The 21,563-nt window shown below is 43.1% G+C and overlaps 1 protein-coding gene across 2 annotated transcripts; it reads left to right on the top strand.

The window, feature by feature from the left end:
• The first annotated feature begins 818 nt into the window (after positions 1-818).
• E2F8 (E2F transcription factor 8) lies at positions 819-17,005 on the top strand. Of its 2 annotated transcripts, XM_045557669.1 has the most exons (13): positions 820-1,075; positions 2,233-2,356; positions 4,095-4,376; positions 4,761-4,917; positions 6,911-7,225; positions 7,505-7,666; positions 9,250-9,387; positions 10,542-10,745; positions 11,052-11,139; positions 11,398-11,929; positions 15,233-15,365; positions 15,481-15,875; positions 16,253-17,005. In XM_045557669.1, the coding sequence occupies exons 2-13, from the start codon at positions 2,342-2,344 to the stop codon at positions 16,433-16,435; spliced, it is 2,604 nt and encodes an 867-aa protein (XP_045413625.1). In that variant the 5' UTR covers positions 820-1,075; positions 2,233-2,341; the 3' UTR covers positions 16,436-17,005. The 2 variants fall into 2 exon arrangements, with proteins under 2 accessions (XP_045413626.1, XP_045413625.1); XM_045557670.1 differs by lacking the exon at positions 15,233-15,365 and having other exon boundaries at positions 819-1,075; positions 15,552-15,875.
• The last annotated feature ends 4,558 nt before the right edge of the window (positions 17,006-21,563 follow it).

Below are 21,563 nucleotides of genomic sequence, written 5' to 3'. Positions count from 1 at the left end.
GCGTCCGCAGAAAAGGGGAAATGTTTTAAAGCCGAGAAAGCGGAGCAAGCCAACATTAGTGCAAACAATCCAGGCACAGGCGAGGCAGCGCTGCCGCCCCGAGCCTCAGTTTCCCTGTCTGCCAAATAAGGACGTTGGATTAAAGTGTCTCCCAACCCTGCTGTTACTCTAGGACTCTGCTCTATACTAGGCTAAAGCTGCCCGAGGATCGGAGACCGGAAAAAGAGGGAAAAGCGAGGGAAGACAACAGGGAGGAGCCGGTAGGAGACCACAAGAGGAAAGACGCCTGGACCAGGCTTGGCGGGTTTTCAACTTCACTGCTTCTCCTCCAACACCTGAGTTCTCACCGCTGATCCAAGGCCCCGCGCCCATCGAGTTTGGGCACCGGTAGCCAAGCTTCTCTCTGCTCACACCAATTTCTGAAAACCATGGGGCAGATGGTGGGCAGCACAATAATGCAAGCCAGGGATGGAAGGGGGAATGGTCCCAGCTGGGGTCCCGAGGGCAGGTGAGTGGACCTGGGGCTGGGCAGGAGGTGAGACAGTCCCAATCTGGGGATCACAGGGCACCCGCGCACCAGCCCGCGAGCCCCGGGCGGGCCAAATTTTATTCCCCAACTTTGAGCAAGGGGAGGGGGTGTATGCAAAAAAAAAAGGAAAAAAAGTTGCTGAACTTTTCCCCCAACTCTGCTGTGGAGGCGGGACGGAGGGCGGCGCCAGCACCCTGATTCGCCGGTGGCTGGTGTCTGGAGGCTCGGATTGGCGCGCGAGGTCCGGGGCCGGGACGAGCGGGCGTGGGGGAGGGGAGCGGCCCTCCCCGCCCGCGGGATCAGCTCGCGCCGGGAGCGGGTTAATTTCAAATCGGGGGCTTGACTGCTCCGGGACAGTCACGCTCCCTCCGCCCGCCCGCCGGCCCGCCAGTCCCGGCTCGGGCGTTTCCCTCCCGCACCCACCTCGGCGCGGCGGAAAGACAGACTGACTGCCCGACACGCGGACTCCCGGGCCTGAGCTGGGAAGGGCTGCCGAGGAGTCGGCGCTCGGCCCCCGCCGGCTCCAACCGTGAGGTGGACTGACAGGTCAGTGAGACGCAGAGGGACGCGGCGCCAGGCCAGCACAGCACCGGGAGCGGGTTCGGGCGGGGGCTGGCGGCGGCGGCGGCGGCGGCCGTTTCCCGCCTCCCGCTCCGCCGGGGGCAGTAGAAGGAGGAGCCGAGCTCCCGCGCAGAGGGGCGGGGGCGAGCGAGGGGGAGGGGCGGGGATGCCGTGGTTCCGGGCGCGGGTTTGCCCGCGCTCAAGCCCCGCGCTGCTAAGAGGCGGCGCCGGCCACGGTCCGGCTTTCCGCGCCAAATTTTTAAATCGGAGGCGGAAGGTCCGGCCCCGCCCCTGGCTCCGTCAACCAATTGCAGACCCACGGCCAGCTCTCTGATTGGTCGGGAGTCGTTGTCCTGGAAACCACGAGGATGCTGTCCGGGAACTGCAGGGCGGGCGGCGGGCGGTCCGGGCCTGGGGGAGGGGCGGTTGGCCGGGCGGAGGGGGAAGTGCGCCGGGCGCGGAGCGGGTGGCGGCAGGGGGACCGTACCTGTTTGCCTTATAGAACAAACGCAGCCTTCCATGGTGGAGCGCAACATCGCGGGGTGAACGGACCACCCGAATAGCGAGTACCTAGAGCTTTGCATCTTTAAGAAAGTCCTTTTTTAAAAAGTCTTAAACATAAGGCACTCTTTAAATGCCCGGCAGTAAGCTTAGAGCTTAGGGACTGAATTTGTAAGTTTCATAACGGGCAACTTGCCAAGACTTTACTGCTGAGCCTGTGCACGTGTGTGTAAGGGGAGAAATTCAGGCATAGATACAGACTTGTATCCGGATACTGGGGGTCGCGTGCGCTCAGTCCGGAGCCCTGATCTGTGAACAGGTGGGTGCTTGCTACAGTCTATTTGGTGGGGTCTGGAGAATGGCCCTCCTTTTCTAAACATGGGAGAGGGCTGTCACTGCAGGGCTGTGGGTTACTTGAAGTCTCATGACAGCGGATCCGTTTGCTGAAGAATTTACTGGCATTTGTTGGAGTTCTCGGCCCGGTGAGGCTATCTCTGGTCGGGAATAAAATGTAAATCTAGTTTGCCATTTTTCGTTAGTCTTTGTTTCTGTGGCCTGCTGTGTCCACGAAGGAATTTTCAACATAGGATCTCTTGGTATTTATTTTTCTCTAACTTTTTCTATTTCCTTTTTTCTTTAAGGATATTAAAATTTTTAATAGAGTTGATTAAACTACTTGAACCATTGAGATTTGGAGAGGAACTCCAGATTTTTCGTTTTTAAACTCTAAATGTATGAGAAATTTACAGAATGGAGAACGAAAAGGTACTTTTTAACTTCCATATTCTTTACTGCAGTTTTAACTCCATAATTTTTCATTATCCAGTGTATCTTATTAATGTCACATCCCTTTTTGGTTAGTCTCTGTAAAAACCTGGAAGGAAGGAAAATTTAATTTTTGAAGAGGGGTAGGGTTGCCCAGAGTTAAAGAATCTTTCTAGTTTTTAATGTTATGGTGGAAGTCTCAAAAGCATAAACAGAGAGAAACGGTATTTTTAAAAATAATGAAATTTGTTTGTTGTATTACAACACTTCCGAAGACTGTTTAACAATAGGAATTCAGACAGGCATTTGACATGATTCTAGATTGGATTTCGTTTTAAGATAATTTTTCTACCAAATTGTAAGCTTTTTTTAGGCTTATGGGAGCCTCAACATGCTCTGTTTATGAGGTAAATATTTTGTAAAGTTACAGTAGAATTATCACTAGTGGTGTCCAACTACTGTTAGGTAAGAAAAATAAGCTTATATGCAAATTTCCTAATAGTTACAGATGTTAGTCAAACAAGAGAATTACTATTGCTCTTGACAGTCTGTGGCAAAGGACAGCAGCCTTTAGAAAAACCCCATTCTTAGATCAGCACCTCCTAGATGCACATGCTGGCAGGGATCTCCCATTGGATCCATCACACTGACTTCCATATACGAGCACATTCTTGGAGTGAGAGAATATCTGGGTTCTTGTCCTGTGCCACCTCTCTCAGCCTGCATGTCCCCTTCTGCAAAATAGGAGTCCATGAAAATACAAATGGAAAAGCACTTGATAAATACCAAAGTGTCACAGACATGTAAAATAATCCCGTTCACCATGTTCCTAAAGTTAGTGGGTCTCTCCATTCTTTTAGTTACTGCCATTCCAAGCATTTTCTTTAAAATAGGTACAGATAGGAGAAATGGGCGGAATCCCAGATATCCCCAAGTGGAAGGAACAAAGTCTCCATTAGTCATATTTATGAACTGCTGTTAATTTACCCTTTTGTCTCATTGGCAGTCCCACTTCTACCAGAATCTAGCTTTATGAGCTTGGTGAGCTAATGTTACTTCTCTTGTGATGGAGAAATGTCATTTTCTCCATCTGTAAAGTGAGGGGTGGATATTCAAAGGGCAGACTTTTCTGGTGAGAAGTCCGCTCTTGGGCACTGTGGATTTTCCTGATAAATCTGACCATATGCTAACCCTCACCCTTGTCTGCTTGGCTCTCAGTGGTGTTTTTTTGAATACCCACTGCATGCAGCCATTATGCTAGGTGGATAATTATAATAGTTTCTGCCCTGGAGGCCTTTGCTCATGACAGTGTCATGAGTGAAAGTTGCTTCTAGGAGTTTGAGATCACTTAAAATTATCAGTCCTATTACGGGAAGCTAAGTGAAGGGTATATGGAAACACTCTAATATCTTGGCAACTCTTCTCTGTACCTAACATTATTTCAAATAAGAGCTAAGAATTATGTCTCAATTAAAGTTTTTTAAAAAATTCTTGAAACAAGATGAGAACATGTAGGACCATGCTTCATTGCAAAATTAAAAATGGGAAATTTAACTATTAGAATGGACAGTGTCAAGTGATCACTGCAATATAGATATTAACTTCATCAACTCTACAATCTCATTAGGCAATTTTTTCCTCAGCAATATTCTATTCATTGCTCAATTTCTAGAGTCAAAAGCTATCTGATAAAGCCTGTTTTACCATGGATTTAATTATTTACTTTTTTTTAAACCAGGAAAATCTCTTTTTTGAGCCACATAAAAGGGGACTAATGAAAACACCTCTGAAAGAATGCACTATGGCAAATATAGTGTTGGCAGAGATCCAGCCTGACTTTGGCCCTTTAACCACACCCACCAAGCCCAAGGAAGTCTCCCAGGGAGAGCCGTGGACACCAACAGCCAACCTAAAAATGCTCATCAGCGCTGTGAGCCCTGAGATCCGCAACAGAGATCAGAAAAGGGGGTTGTTGTTTGACAACAGAAGTGGATTACCTGAGGCCAAAGACTGTTTACATGTAGGTTTTCAGAGGACTGGGTGAAGACAAGAGAATTTCTTGGAGGGTTGTAGCTATTGCAGAAGTGCTAGCAATTTAAAGCATCACCATCCGAAGGCTGTCATTAACCTCCTTCAGAGCACCAGGAAGGTTTGGACCCCATCAAATTTAGAACTGGGAATTCTGAACCTTATAGTTATTTTTATTGCAGGCTTCCCCTTCCAGATTTGCCAAGCAGTTTGTACTAGTTCTCCCCCACTCCCGGTTTTTGCCCCTCAAATTTTGCAGCTGTTGAAGCTAAGCACATGTATGAATGAGTGGTGTTAGTCGTCAAGCACAGATGCCCCTCATAAATCTGTCAAACTTTATTTCAGAATAAGACATCATTTACCTTTTCCTTTGTAGGAACACTTTTCTGGAGATGAATATGAGAAATCTCAACCAAGCCGAAAAGAGAAAAGTTTAGGATTGTTATGCCATAAGTTCTTAGCACGCTACCCTAAGTATCCCAACCCTGCTGTGAATAATGACATCTGTCTTGATGAAGTAGCGGAGGAACTTAGTAAGTATCCCATGAGCTCACTGAAACAGTTCACGATTAAAGTGACTTTATGGACTTAACTCCTTCAGACCCATGCTCATCTAACCAGTGTTTGCATATGACACAGCTAAGACCACATGGACATGGTAAATCTCTACAGCCCTCTGAATTTAAGAATAAAGGCAAATAGTTTCTAATTTCATTGAATCTTAGAGGGGAAAAAAATTATAGTGGAGGTTGCTTGTGACTAAAGGTTATCTCTGAAGCTTTAAAGAAAGGAAACATTGTTTTATGACTTGTTTCACAAACAACTGCAACTGTGAACTTTTGGCACCTTCCTTGAATCCCCAGGCTGCTGCATGGTATTTTCCTAGCTGACATCAGGATCAGCTTCTGGGAGTGGGAACAGGATTTGTGTGTTCCCAGCCACTCAGCACTATTCTCAGTGGGTTTTCTGAGTGTTTTGTATTGGGCAAAAGTTACTATGTTCTTCCCACCACCTTCTTTCATTCCTCTGTTCGTAGACTCAAATCTACTTAAACCTAAAAAGAGATCTGTGGCAAATCTGAGTTCCTTTGAAATTATGCAAATATTCGAATCTAAAACTGTGAAGAGATGTACTATCCAGGATAATACATTTTAATACATAGCAATCACCCCATGAAGAAAAGTTTTGCCCTTCTAATACACATCCATAAATACCAACTTTATTTCACATTTTAAGAATATGCCATTTAGATTTATCTGCTTTTCACATACACTTAATCATAGCTAGGCAGGAAATAGTACCCATTAATTCAACAGGTATCTATTACTAACCACCTACTATGCGTTAGGCAATGTTTTAGGAGCTTCAAATGCATCAGTGAACACAAAGGGCAAAATCTCTTCTCTCCTGGAACCTATTCTAGTGGGGCAATCGATACTGAGCAAAAGACATAGTAAGTAAGTAATGATGATGTATGCTAGAAGGTAGTGCATACTATGGAAAAAAGAAAATCTAGAACAGGATGAAGGAGTTAGAAGTGCTGGAGAGGTGCTTTGCCATTTTAAGTTAAGTGCTCAGGTCATGTCAGGCCTTGTTGAAAAGGTGACATCTGAGCAAGGACTTGAAGCAAGGCAGAGAGCTGTGAAGACAAGGGGGAAGAGGTTCCAGGCAGAAGGAATAGCCCAGTACAAAGGCCTTCAGGCAAGGGCATAGGGACAGCTTCCAGGAACGGCAAGAGGCCAGTAGGGTGCACCCTTCCTCAATAGTGTTTTATATAACACTTTTCCAGGAAGGCTGGGTTTCATCAAATATTTGAATGTAAATCAACGTTGAAAGTCAATTTTTTGAACAAAGAGAATTCTAACATTGCAGAATATTGAAAATCCAATTTAAATAATTGAATCACTGATATCACATTGTTAATGGTAGCTACAAAGTAAGCAAAATTAGACTCAAAAAAGGGATATTTCATTTTATTTTTTAATGTCGGTTTTTAATAACTACATCATGATTTTTGTACTTTTCTGTAATTTCAGCACTTTGTACCTATCATATGAATACTATAAGCAGGGTTGTGTATGTTTGTGTATGTTGGAAGGATAATATAAGAAATGGATTAGGAAGTGTGGGATTTAGAGTATTAAAGACTTGGTTTTGGTACTTACTGGCTCTGTTCCTGGTGTGTGCTACTTAGCTGGTCGGAGCCTCTATTTCCTCATTATCAAAGTGCAAATAATAATATCTACCTCACAAGTTTAGGGTGAAAATTTCCTAAAGCTGTATGGCACATATTAGGCCTCAATAAATGTCTTCTTTCTAATTCATATTAACTTATTCATACCCTTCCAGAGCAGGGACATGTCTTTCTTACTTTCACACTGTATGTTGAACATGTGCACTTATAGTTAATAAAGTTATATTATCAGGAACCTAGTGAGTGATAAACTGTGGAATAAGAAGTTATTCAATTCTCAACACATTACAAAAACCTGACCCCAGTAACGTACAATTGTACTTTCTTTGCAGATGTTGAGCGTCGGCGCATTTACGATATCGTGAACGTCCTAGAGAGCTTACACATGGTGAGCCGCCTCGCCAAAAACAGGTACACCTGGCACGGGCGACATAATCTCAACAAGACCCTCGGTACTTTGAAGAGTGTCGGGCAGGAGAATAAGTACGCCGAGCAGATTATGATGATCAAAAAGAAAGAATATGAACAAGAGTTTGACTTCATTAAGAGTTACAGTATAGAGGATCATATCATCAAATCAAACGCGGGCCACAATGGACACCCAGACATGTGTTTTGTGGAACTCCCGGGAGTGGAATTTCGGGCAGGTGAGAGACAGTATGGAAAAGCCCAGGCTGGAGCTCCAGTGGCCAATCGGTTACCGCACGGTCCTTATGTGAAAAGCCCGGGCCGCATGGCGCTTCTCCTGCGTCCAAACAGAAGGTCCCGTGGAGAACACTCTGCTCTAAAGCTACTGCTGCCTTTAATGTTAAAATGCTGCAGTTGTCAGCGGTAGGATCAGGTGGTGGTATTTTTAGCCTTGTTACTTTAGAAGTCACTTGTCCCTTCATGAATTTTAATTCTCTAATCCTCATCCTTCTCCAAAGCTTCTGTAAACAGCCGCAAAGACAAGTCTTTAAGAGTAATGAGCCAGAAATTTGTGATGCTGTTTTTGGTGTCAACGCCTCAGATAGTAAGCCTAGAAATTGCTGCCAAGATTTTAATTGGGGAGGACCATGTGGAAGATTTGGATAAAAGCAAGTTTAAAAGTAAGTGTCATGACTGCCATGGAATTTTGGATCTATTCTTAAACAATACCATCTCAGTTATAAACTGGTTTCCAAATATATTGGGTACATAAACAGATCTTCTCTAATTATGTTTTTATATCTTCACTTCTCCTTAGAAGCCATGATAATACTGCATTAGCTAACTTGTAGGATTGGAAGATATGTATAACTACTCTTATTTGTCTGACACTTTGGCTTCATTTGATATTGTAATATTTTTTGTTCTCATTTTACATTAGTAGAATCTGTACTGTCTCAGGTCTAAGTGAGTAGTGAATTGTAAATCAGGACCAGACCCTAGGTCTCTACTCTTTCCACTGATGCTGATGTATGGGAATATAAAGAACACAAAATTGTCCCCTGAAGTGACTTGCAGCACAGGTGGTCTGCCATTTTGAATGGATTTGGCCAGATGACCTGCTCTCAGTTGGAAAGGGGTTACGGCCTGGGTTCCTAACACAGAGCGCAGCCCTCACTGCTATACCAGACTTTGCAGGAAGAGTGTTGGAAAGAAGCGCTCAGTAGATGGGGAGGGGCCTTTGCTGGGGGTTAACCTGAACATGGGCCACCTGTAGGACCCAGCTGTATGGTGAGGAAGAGCCACCCCAAGTGATCGCAGAGGTTGTGGGGAATACTTGGGAACCATCACACAGAGACCATCCTATAAAGCTCTACTTCTCCCATGGAAGTATATTCACACATCCCCAGGTTGACAGTGTATCTATAAAGACAGAATTAAGCAGAGCGTAAAGGCAATGATGCTGGCAACAGTCTTGGGAGATCTGTAACTTCAGAAAACACACCCTGATACTGATGGGTTCCGGCTTCTTCTGAGTCACCAGTTTTCAGCTCTCTGGTTCACTAATTAGTCACAGCCTTGGAAACTATTCTAGGAACTGTAGGTGTGTAACTTGCTGAACCCCCAGGGAACTTAGAGCCTTCTGGCAGGGCTACGAAGGGGACTCGATTTGTAATTTTGTACTATCAAGATAGAAGTAAAAACAGACTTTTTTTTAACATAACTTTTTAACATACACAAGCTTTGCAGAATTAATAAATTTAGTCTTTGCATATTATATAAAGATAATATGAAAGATTACAAATTTTGATGGGGTACAAAATTTTCCATGCTATGATATTAAATAAGTGTTGTTATAAGGTGTTGCAAGCAGAAAAGCAATACATTTGTCACTTTTATTTCTATCTGCTCATAAAATTCTTCTGAATCCTCATTAGAAGATTCCCAGGAATGGCGCCTTTTTATAAAAAATCTGTAACACAGTTTCAGATAAGGTGATCTCATCGAGTCATTTTTCCTTTTCAGCATGTGTTGTTGTCATTTCAAGATTCAGTACCAGCAGTAACTGAGTCTTTTAAATATTTAAAACTATTTTTTGTCTTAATTAAAGCAGTAGCACTAGGATGACTTAAAAGGAGTCACATGTTTCTCTGACATTGACGGTTAAGACAGCTCTTAGAATACGAAGTCCTTTCTTATGAAGCAAAATCTTTTGATCTTTCATTATTGCATTAAGTGGTATATATACTTCTTTTTTTGCCAGCAAAAATTAGGAGGTTATATGATATAGCTAATGTTCTGAGTAGCCTGGAGCTTATCAAGAAAGTTCATGTTACAGAGGAAAGAGGCCGAAAACCAGCTTTTAAATGGACAGGCCCAGAAATCAGTCCAAATACCAGTGGTATGTATTTTTCTTTCTTTCATTCTTTGCTTCATTATTTTGAATTAAGGCACGTTTGGAGATATTCTCCCTTCCCTGTCCTACCTACCACCCCCACATAGAAAGAACATATATAAATAGTTGAAAATACAATTAAAAATGAGTCCCAATATAGAAAGTTTGGCTTCTGGCGCCATCAGCAACCCAACTTCCATAACAACCTCGCCCCCTGTGCCCAGGAAATAAAATCTGTATAAAAAAAGACTTGGGAAATCGAAAGCACCACAAAGCGTAAGATACTGTTGTGGTTGTTGTTATGCTGCTCAGTGACCACAACAGAACTTGTACACATGGAGAACATGAAATGAGTTCATTCTGGTGTTGAGGTAGATCTTTCTAGTCCTCATCTCAACTGTGATCCTGACATTTTACATCCCACCAAAGATCCCCTCCCAGAACCACTAGAAAATGGCAAGAACGTGGGCCATGGAGGCAGAGGGAGACTCAGGTTTCAGTCTCAGCTTTGTCACTCATTAGCTATGTGGCCTCAGGCAAGTGACTTCTCTGAGGGTCAGTTTCCTCACCTGTGAAATGGGAAGAACAATAGCACCTTTCACTGTTATTTTGGTATAATCTCAGACAAAGGTCTTTTGGTGCAGGAATTTGGAGTGAAGGCTCTGGGAACATACTGACCAGGTTCATGTCGCAGGCACACGTGCTTCTAGCGGAGAGACCCCGAGTCAGTGGGTTAATATCATTGAGTATCAGAGCTCTCACCTCTCATGGGGGTGCATTTCCTGAGGAGGACCTACTTCGGGAAGGATCACTATATTTCATCAGATTGAAGACTCAACTGACTATAAGATGCACAATTTTTTATATATCACTAAGACAGAAAACTCACTAGTAACTCCTCTCCAGCACACCACTGGTTATAAGATATAGTGTAGTTTTGGAAATGTTAAAGTATGAAGTCTCATGTCCCAGAATTCATTCAATAAGGTAAACAAGGTTTTGTATGTAAAGTCCTTAGACCAGCATCTGGCACATAATTGGTGACCTATAGTTGTTGCCACTTTTCTCTGTAAAATCATTTCAAAACTACATTTTGATTTCACATCCCAGAAGGAAGCTGAACCACCCGTATTTTAACACACAGACCTTTCCTGTTTCAGACCCCAGCCCAGTCACTCCTTTTGCCACCTCTGATTTAGAGGTCAGGCGGTCTTCAAAAGAGAACTGTGCCAAAAACCTCTTTTCCACACGTGGGAAACCAAACTTCACTCGACACCCATCTCTTATCAAGCTGGTGAAGAGTATAGAAAGTGATCGAAGAAAGATAAATTCTGCTCCCAGTAGCCCTGTGAAGACCAACAAAGGTATGTTTTCAATAACGTCAGAGCTCTGCTAGGAAGAATTTCTTTTTATCTCATGTTTTTTTAGCTTACTTGATCCCTGCAATACTTGTCAGAGAATTGTTTCAATATCCATGTACCCAAGCCTTCTTGAAGCCGAACTTATGTACTTAAAGGATAAAAAGTCACTTGTGGGGCTTAGTGTTTAATTGCCATGCAGTTTTGAAGGGAGGTACATGTTTTCTGTCCCTTTGACTCCAACGAGGTTTCCTCTATGTGAACATGTGTTCTTTAGCTTTGACCAGTGCCCCTCCTTTTCTGTTTCACCAGCTGAGAGTTCTCAGAATCCTGCACCCTTCCCAAGTAAAATGGCTCAGCTCGCAGCTATTTGCAAAATGCAACTAGAAGAGCAATCCAGGTAGGTTGGCAATGCTCTTTAGCAACGAACAGGGTGCATTGCTTTTGCATTGCATTATTGGGATTACTTATTTCATGTGAGAACAGGCACTAGCCTTGGAAACGGGAGAGAAAATCTTCTCTATGTCTCATACTCAGTCATTACAGAAACTATCTGCTAGTTTCAAAACAGCATGGCTTCAATCTGAGGCTTCAAGTGGTAGAACATCTCAGAGAAAATGTGTTTCCATTGTGTCATGTTTTAAATCTTGTCCTTTAGTGAACCCAGAAAGAAAGTGAAAGTACAACTGGCAAGATCTGGGCACTGCACACCAGTGGCCCCTCTGGACACCCCGGTGAATGCTGAGCTGGAGCTGACAGCACCGTCCCTCATCCAGCCCCTGGGGGTGGTCCCACTGATCCCCAGCCCGTTGTCATCAGCGGTGCCCGTGATCCTACCTCCGGCCCCTTCAGGCCCATCCTATGCCATCTACTTGCAGCCTGCCCAAGCCCAAACCATGACACCGCCCCAAGGCCTGAGCCCGACGCTCTGCCCCACTCACTCTTCTAAAGCTACTGGACCAAAAGACTCCACCGATGCCACCACTGAGAAGGCAGCCAGTGATGCCACCAAGTCCAGTGCCTCCACCAGGACCGGAAACTTGCAGCCAGCCCCACAGAGACAGGGTACGAAGAACCGAAACAGGGAGCCAGCTGGAGAAAGAGGCTCAAAGAGGGCAAGCATGCTTGAAGATAGTGCTTCCAAAAAGAAATTTAAAGAGGATTTAAAAGGACTTGAAAATGTCTCCGCAGTAAGTACAAAGCTTTAGGAATTTCTTGGTCAATTAGAGGAGAATTTGGTGGCTTGGGAAATTTATCAGAGCAAAGAACAATCTTTCAGAAGACAGAGGAACTGTTTCTTAGCATCCCATAATCCAAATGAGGGCCCAGACAGCTAATCCCCTGACTGGGATGACGGCAGGGACATTTTTAACCTTTGGAGGGAGGGATTATTTGCTCTCTTTTTAAAGCACCACGGGTGGTTGTCCTTAAGTCCATTTCTCCATCACATGCTGGAATGCAAACACCTGTCATGAAAGTCTTAAATAATTCACAAGCAGACGTAACCCCGCCTGAATGGATGGGTGCGTAGGGTTCCTGTAACTTCTTTCTGAGTCATTACCTAATGCTTGTCATGTAACTGGCATCTGTTGCCTAGAAGATAAAGTGTTCCCCCTGTTTTTACTTTCTACCTAAAATTTAAACCAAAATATCCATTTTGTGTAAATAGAAAAATCAAACTGATTTTGACAAATTGTAGGTATATTTGATGTACTGGTTTCTAGAGAATTTTTTCTCCTAGGTGGAGATTAGTTCAGATAGGAATTATTATCCATCAGATGCCTACCCACATACCAGACATAATAGGTATTAGGCACTTTTACATACATTATCTCATTTTTCTCCCATAGGACAATTATATATGAAAGACATTACTGTATCAAATAAATACCACTAAACATGGAAGCAGAAGTTAATCTCTCATTTTGTCCCTGCTGTTAATGCAAGTTATTTTACTTTTCTATGTCTTGTTTTTCCTCATCTATGAGGAATTTATTCTACCAGTTTTTCTTGATCACCTATAAATAAACCACTGGGATCTGGGTCAAATCTAACCTAGCACCTGCCTTTGGTGGCAGTTGCTTTTGAGTACTTGCCCCATGGCCATGTTACAATTTCTGTGAAGTTAAGTGAATTTATACATAAAGGGGTTTGATCCCTTTAAGACACTGTATAAGCTGAAGGGTATTATCTGTTACTGTTGTTATTAAGGAAGCTTTAGAGTTTGTCAAATCTTCCCTGAGGATGGCCTCATGGTAACCATTCAAACATCTATTATCTTACATAGTATCATTTTGTATTTAATGTACGTGCTAGGGGGGAAATCGTAAAGCTTTGGCTTGATTCAATTTTCTAGGGGGTCCGTAATCTCTTTGGGCCAATGGGTATGATTTAATAATGGTCTCCTGTTGGTCCCTTAGTTATTCAGGATTAAGGTTTTCAGCGGGTAGATTTTTCACATACCCTGCTTCTTTTTTTCATATCTACAACTTCATTTTGACCATTTCTTTTTAGCATGGATTGAGTGAAACAAAGAACATGAGAGATCCATGTGTTAGTTCATTCATCAAATATTTACTGAGAATCTCCACTTCTAGGAGAGAAGACGGTGTGCAAATAAACAGACACATCAGGTAGTGAATGATGAGGATGATGATGTGACAGGAGAAGGGGGTGGTAGGGCTGCTGTAAGCTAGAAGAAATGACATTCGAGCTGAAATATGTCAGATTCACTCATCCTGCTAATTAAATAGTTCTAATTTTTTTTTTAAAAAGAAATTGGCATTATAGGTTAAAAAGTTTTGCAATGAATGTAGTTTGTTGAAAATTGAAAAATAATTGTGATTAGAGTACTACAGGCTTTATTGAAGACTTGAAAGAGTTAAACCAGCAACCAGAGTAATTGTATCACGGGAGCATACGACTAAAGATGACAGAGAGCAGCTCTTTGTAAAATGCTTAAATCCACCCCTTAAAAATTCTCTATTTCTGCAGCTTTCAAGGCACCTACTACTAGTGAAGATTTTGAGCAGTACCAGGCATCTAAGAAACAAAATTAAAAGCTTGTGGTACGCTTTTAGCTTTGTGGTTCCCAAGGAGAAGACCTATTAACAGCTAGATCAAACTGTTGTTTTGACAAAGGAGAGAAAAAAGCTCTGAAGAAAGATTAAAGAAGGGCCCCTAGTTTATACGAGCTGTTTTTGGCTTTTGCCAGTCCCACTCCCAGTAAGGCTAAAGCGGACTTTTCAGGCAGTTCAGCCACCCATGTAGACTTTTTCTGTTTGGTAAAATACAGTGATCTAACAAGCATGGTGGGAGGTACATGCAACACATACCTGGGCCTTTTCTATTTGGAATAAAACTATTGCCTAAAGCTTTTGCTCAGTGACATGTGGGACTCTAATATGAACTATCAGTTCTCTTGTAATTTATTAACTCTAGTGTGCTTTAGTTTGCATATTCTAAGATTGCTTGTTATCATTAGAGCAAGCAGTACTAGGGGGAAAAAAATCTATGCTTGTATGATTCCTTTGTTCTAAATCAGGGATCTGCAAACTTTCTCTAAAGGGCCAGAGAGTAAGTATTTTTTGGCTTTGTGGACCATATGGGCTCTGCCACACCTGTTCAACTCTGCCATCGTAGCAGGAAAGCAGCTATAGATAATGCACAAGTGAATGGGCATGGCTGTGTTCAAATAAAATTTTATTTACAAAACCAGGCAGGGAGTGGGATTTGGCCCATAGGACATAGTTTGCCCACCCCTTCTCTAAATCAACATTGCTTAAAATGTTTTCTTTGAATACTAGTCCTCCTTAATAACCTACCAAAAATATAGTTGCCAAATAGTCTCAGAAATGCTACATGCTGTGTGCTCCACTTAGGGATTTATAATGCATGCCATCATTAGAGTCAGTTGGAAATTCTCTGATAAAGACACTATTCGCCTTTGTTTAGTTCAGCATTTCCCAAACGTGTTTGACCCTGAATTAAGTAACACCTGTTTGCATCCCTAGGGGATGCAGACCTAGGGGTCCCTCAGAGTACTCTTTAGGAAATATCATCCTACATAATTAAGGAACAATCAGATAGCAATCTACTAGCGTTATACACGGTGTTCTTCTGGCTTCTGACAGTTGGCACCACCTTACCCCAAGAAGTCTGTATGCAGGAGTTAGGATGTCAGTGTGCGGATTGTGTGCTGGGTGAATCCCACCCCTAAGCAGGCTCAGTGCCAGTTTCCAGATGTTTCCCAAGACCATAGGTGGCATATAAGAAGCAGATGTTCTGTATTATTCAGGACAAGCATTGGGAAGGGTAGGCAGATATTGTCCTCTAGGAGCCAGGTGGCTGGCCTGCCTGCAGCCCATACTGCTGGGGGCTTTGGTCTGATGAAACAAGCAACAACCAAGGAATGTTCGTCCTGAAGAGGCACGCGGCCATTTTTTTTTTCCTGTGTTTGTGTGCACAATAAGCCCTTCCTCCTTGTTTTCTAGACCTCGCTCCCATCAGGATACCTAATCCCTCTCACACACTGCTCATCCCTGGGGGCAGAGTCCATCCTGTCTAGTAAAGAAACCTCAGGTGCTCTTTCCCCAAACCACAGGATCTACAGCTCCCCGATCGCAGGTGAGTAGACTGAAAATACTATTCAAACGTGGGCTGGTCTCAAGTTCCCTTAAGCCTTTAAACTTCTTGGACAAATGCCTGTGCTTTTAAGATATCTTCACCCTTTTCTTTCCAGGTGTTATTCCAGTGACATCATCTGAACTCACTGCTGTTAATTTTCCCTCTTTTCATGTAACACCTTTGAAGCTAATGGTCTCACCAACTTCCGTGGCAGCCGTACCTGTCGGGAACAGCCCGGCTCTCGCTGCAGGCCACCCCGTTCCCATCCAGAACCCAAGCTCAGCCATTGTAAACTTCACCCTTCAGCACCTGGGACTCATCTCCCCTGGTGTCCAGGTGTCTGCCAGCCCTGGAGCCGGAATCATTCCTGTGTCTCCAAGGATAGAGGCTGTTAGTGTCCTACCAGAAAATGCAGGCACTCAGCAAGGAAGAGCCGCCAGTTATGACTCGCCAAGCCCAGGCCAGAGCCAACGAAATGGACAATCAGTTGCTGTGATGGGGGCACAACAGGTGAGAGTGTTCGCATTTAATTTAATTTTTCTTTGTGTTATTAAGTCCCAAATATCTGTATCATAGGAGACTTGCTTTTGCTTTCCTTCTTTGGAGAGTGAAAGGATGGGAGAATAAGGAGACTGAAGGTTCACCTTCCTTCCTCAACGCAGGAAGAGTGCCAGAGGAGTCTATATTATTGGGTTATCATGAGATTTTTGTCTCTCTTTAACAAAATAATTGAGAATTTAAAATTCACAGAAGCTTCCCTCGCCAATTTCAAGATATGTGAGTTTCCCAACATGGAACATCCATCCAGTCGCGTCCTCCAAGTTCGCTGGGACATATGTATCTGCGTGTGTTTGACTTCTTTTTTCCATTCCTCTCTTTCCCATCAGCCTGTTCCTGTGACACCCAAAGGGTCACAATTAGTGGCCGAAAGTTTCTTCCGTACCCCAGGTGGACCCACCAAGCCAACTAGCTCATCCTATGTGGATTTCGACGGTGCTAATCAAACCTCCTTAGGAACTCTCTTTGTTCCACAGCGAAAACTGGAAGTCTCAACAGAGGATGTCCACTAATTCACAGATGTTGGCTTGGTTTGATTTTCTAAAGAGTTGTTCAGTAGAGAAGATGCACACAGACTGATTTGGAGAACACATTCTCTGAAAATACTGTAAATATGTTGGGGGTTTGCTCAATGTCAAAGCAGATATTTGTTTTTGTACATATATATGTTTACATATACACACATTTGTATAAAGCTATGTTTAGCCTTCAGTCCTACAAAATAAAATGTTGAACTAAGGTATATTAACTTCTAGGGGGAGAAGATTCATTATTTCAGCTGTGCCTTATACTATTATGCAAAGTAACTATATTAAAGTTTACTTCCCTTTGAGTATATATGTTTGACATGCCTAACACAGCATTCTCTTAAACTTTTTGCACAAAGAAAATGCTGTGTGATGTATAATGCTGTATTTTTAAATAGGGCTATAGCTATATTTTTTGTAATTTCCTTAATCTGTTGTTGCAAGATGCCTTTTTGTAAAGTTCGCAACAATCCTCAATCAAGTCTATGGAAAAATTATTTATAAAGTGTATTTTTTAATCATAAGTTGTTCAAATTAAAACTTTTCTAAAATGTAGTTAACATTTTCATTTGGCCCATAAGAGCACTGTTGGGAGAAAATTAAAATTTATCTAATCTCAGAGGCAAATTCTTGGTAAGGAGAATACATGCTGGCTTTCCTTAGATATGTGAAATTTAAAGAATGTTTCTACATTCTTACCCACTTTTGACCCTGGATGTTGCTCCACTTTTGCAGAAGTGAAAATGGCTTTGGAGAGGCTGTTGCTTGGCCAGGGACACCCAGCCAAGTCCCATGTGCTTCCTACCGCACGCTGGGAGATTAGGAATGAAAGGCAGGAGCTGGGATCCTCCCTCCTCTGCCCTGGCATGACCAGCATCTATCCCAGGCTCTCTGCTCTCCGCAGAGGAGGGTCTGCAACCCAGCCTCTTACCAGACTTTCTGGATGGCCCAGCTCCAGGGATGGGAAAACAGCAGTAAGGATTCCAATTGCCTCCACACTCAGGGAACTACCACACTCAACCCTCAAGCTCCAAGAGAAGGAAAAAGCTACAATGTATTAAGTGTACCTCTCCTTGACCCCCTTGTTATGGGATGAATTGCACTCTGAGAACTGACAAGAGCCTTCCTAGATCAGTGTCGTAAAGCTGTGGTCCCCAACCCTCAGGCCATGGCCCAATACTGGTCCATGGCCTATTAAGAACCAGGCCGTGCATCACTGCTTGAGCTCCCTGGCCCCCAACCCCAGCCCCGCCCCCATCCATGGAAAAATTGTCTTCCATGAAACTGGTCCCTAGTACCAAAAAGGTTGGGGACTGCTGTCTTAAAGGATCATCATAGTATCTACGTCCTACTTGTTTACTATATGTCAGACACTGTTAAACATTTTAAATGCATTATCTTTATGAGCTAGGACTATGAGGTCACTGAGGCTCACAGAGGTTAAAACAAGTCCACGGTCACACTGCTAGTGTATGCAAGGATTCAACTCCTGTCTATCGGACCTCTTTGTCCATTACCCATCTGCCTCCAGATGCCTGCCTGGCTGCTCCAGTAGGAACTAAGCACATTGTCTCAAGGTAATCTGAGCATTTGTAAGGTCACTCCCCTTTCAGATATCCATGTTTTGTTTGCACAGCCAAGTACAGCTAAGAGAGGGCAGATTTTCACCTTGACCTAGCGACCCCTCTTCCTCCACAACACTAGAAAACCAACATAAGCTATAGTTCTTCAAAAGTACATTTGCCTTTGTTTTTATCCTACTTGGAGGGCATGCTCCCTGCCTTTAAAGTGCTTATGATATAGTTAAGGAAGACAGTATGTACACATGAATAAATTAAAAAAGCATTTCCACATCATAAAGAGAAGGTAAGTTGCCAAATGGTAGATAATAAGCAAAATATATAGTCCTATAGAGGCTACTAGATTTAACTGTATACACAGAGCTACGGGAGAGACACCAACCCGGACAGCTGCTGCAGCTCTGAGGAGGCAGAGCTCCCTACATCTCCTGCTGGCTGAACTAGAGGGACTGGAAGCCAATATTTTGTTTTGCCTCCATCAATTCTCCACATGAAGAAATAGGTGTGTTAGGTTTTAAGGCAGCTCTGGGGATTGTCCCATCCAGTTCTGCCACTCTGACAGATTTGCAAGGTTGTCCTTTGCTTCCCACCTCCTGTTGTTCATGCCCTGGTATGATCCCCTATGACTTGTTTCTAACCAATAGGATACAGTAAAGGGGATAGGATGTGTGATTATGTGATCACAGGACATAAGATTATGATGCCTGTCTTGCCAGTCTCTCCCTTGCTGGCTTTGAGAAATCAGAGCAGCCATGGCAAGGACCCACCATGGCAAGGAATACGGGCCATGGTGAGTCTGTGCCTTGAGCTGAAGGCAGCCTGCAGCCTATACCCAGCAGGAAACTGAAATCCTCAGCCCTACCTATAGCTGCAAGGAACTGAATTCTGCCAACAACCTGGACTAACCTGGGGCAGATCTTTCCTCAGTTGAGCCTCAAATGAGACCTCAACCCCAACTGCTACCTTGATTGCAGCTTTGTAAGACCCTATGCAAAGGACCCAACTAAGCCATGCCTGGACTCCTGACCCATAGAAACTGTGAGATAATAAATGTGTTGTTTTAAGGTGCTAAGTTTGTGATAATATTGTTAAGCAGCAGTAGGTAACTAATATAGCCACATAACCCAGCAGTATTCATAGATGTCTTCTTCCAGTTTGTCTTATTTGTTGGTTTTATAAGCATGCACAGAAGGAACCATCCCGGGGACATGGTAATCCCAAAGGCTTTAATGGGAGAAGCCCTCTCCATTCATTTTTAAAGCTAGAAGCAACTTTAAAGATGCTAGGTAGTAGCACAGTAGCAGACAAAGTTATCTGTCCAGCATGCAATTTCTCTTCCCAAACAGGCCTCCTTATTTCCTCTTAAGGAATTATATTTTCCACATCAGCTGGAGCCCAGTAGACTGTAACTGGGGGTCCCACCCATGTCTAGCAAGAATGGACTTTTCATTCTCCCTGGAACTTGACGTTCTACTTCATCTTAGCAGTGGTGTGCTCACCATTCTGTTCCTTCTGCAAGACTACAGCTCGGGTTCCTGCTTCCCAGCCTCTGGAAAGGCCATGGCACCTGCCCATGTTCAAACCTGATTTTCAGCCATCTGCTGATTCTGCAGGCCCTTGCTATCCTTCCAATGCATTTCTTTTGCTTAAAGTAGCCAGTTATTTCTGTGGTTGGTAACCCAAGGACTCCTGCCATATCAGAGGGAAACCCAGAGCCAAGGCTTCCCAGTTCTCGGACCAGTAAGTTTCCTATTCCCTGGGCCTGGTGAAATCCAGCCAATGAATAAATAGAAAAGGCCTTCAGAAACATGTATCTCACTAGAAAATGCAAGAAACTCACCTGCTCAAGTGACTGTAAAGTGCCATTTCAAATATCGGAAAGGGAAATAGTTGAAATAAGAGACAGAAGAAACCCAGGAAACTAGTGCAATAGGATTTGATGCCAAAAAAAATTTTTAAATCGGCTTTAAAACAAGTTCCCTCAGCCTTGTCCTTTTCAAGTGATTAGTGTTCCTGCAGATAAAGGATAAAGAGATTTTCAGAACTTAAAGCAGATAAGCTGTCTGAGCAATCCTATTAATTATATAAAAGAATGTGAGCTGGCTGCAGATTCTTTACAGTATTTGTCGCTGGTAGTTTTCAGATCTTGAGGGCTTAAAGAGAAAAGCTCAAAGGAAAGGTGTCATTAGTTTATGTTGAAAAAAAGTATCAATCTCTTAATCAATTTTTAAAGAAGCGGTTTTACATCTCTATGTCCGATTTGAGTGAACTCAAGTCAATGACTTGCTCAATCGGATCAGTAGCTAAATGAGGACTTGTCATGATTATTAACATTTTGCAGAAAAATATAGGTAGGGAATATATTAGCAGCATCTTCCAACAGTCAAGTAATCAACTGCATTTTTGAAAGGCCCTGTATATATTGAATTCTATTTTAAAAGCATTTATTCAATTTTTACCATAAGCTCAGCACTGTGTTGTGCAAAACAATGCCTATTATCCTTTGTTTAATAAAATATCCTCTATGTGTGAATCTTTTATAAGTCTATCCTGAACAAAACATTTTTATTTCAGTTACGATGGATCAAAATCTTTCTAAAAGGATAATTTCGCTCCTCAATTCCTAAATAGAGTATTGTACTTTGAATGTAATTTAATCTTTTCATGTTTCAGAAATTTATGAGCATTATTATTTTATTAAATTCAAATTCAACACACAAAAGTTAGGCCACCTGGCCGGGCGCGGTGGCTCATGCCTGTAATCCTAGCACTCTGGGAGCCCTTGGCAGGAGGATTGCTTGAGGTCAGGAGTTCGAGACCAGCCTGAGCAAGAGCAAGACCCCATCTCTACTAAAAAATAGAAAGAAATTATCTGGACAACTAAAAATATATGTAGAAAAAAAATTAGCCAGGCATGGTGGTGCATGCCTGTAGTCCCAGCTACTCGGGAGGCTGAGGCAGAAGGATTGCTTGAGCCCAGGATTTTGAGGTTGCTGTGAGCTAGGCTGACGCCACTGCACTCTAGCCCAGGCAACAGAGCGAGACTCTGTCTCAAAAAAAAATTAGGCCACCTGTCATATAGTAATGCCTTCAGGGGCTATTAAATGTGTAGGCCTATATTCTCCTAAAATTAATGGCTCCAGAATATTATGCTTTTCAGGTTCTATTTTTCGTGGTTCTCTGTCTCCAACTTTGATATCAGCTTCTACTTGCCTTGTCCCTACCCTCATGAATAATGTCTCTCCTCTGACCCAGGGAAACTGAAGGATCCCAGGGAACTCATGTCACCAAACTCGCTTTTCTAAACCATTCCAAGTCAATCGATTTCTAACTACTTAGGGGGTGCCCCATCCCTGTCCTGCAGGGAAAGTTTGTAAACTCATGCCAGATACTTGTTTCTCTTCCAATCAGTGCTCTTTCTCACTATCCACACAAACCAGAACTTGTTGGTACTGGGAATTCAGGACCATGATGGAATGCCAGGAATGCTGAATACAATTTATATGCCTATATTCATTATCAAAATCCAACAC

This window comes from Lemur catta, chromosome 7, assembly GCF_020740605.2.
Source record: "Lemur catta isolate mLemCat1 chromosome 7, mLemCat1.pri, whole genome shotgun sequence".
In the NCBI taxonomy this organism is placed as follows: Eukaryota; Metazoa; Chordata; class Mammalia; order Primates; family Lemuridae; genus Lemur; species Lemur catta.
This window is presented reverse-complemented; position numbering and strand designations above follow the sequence as displayed.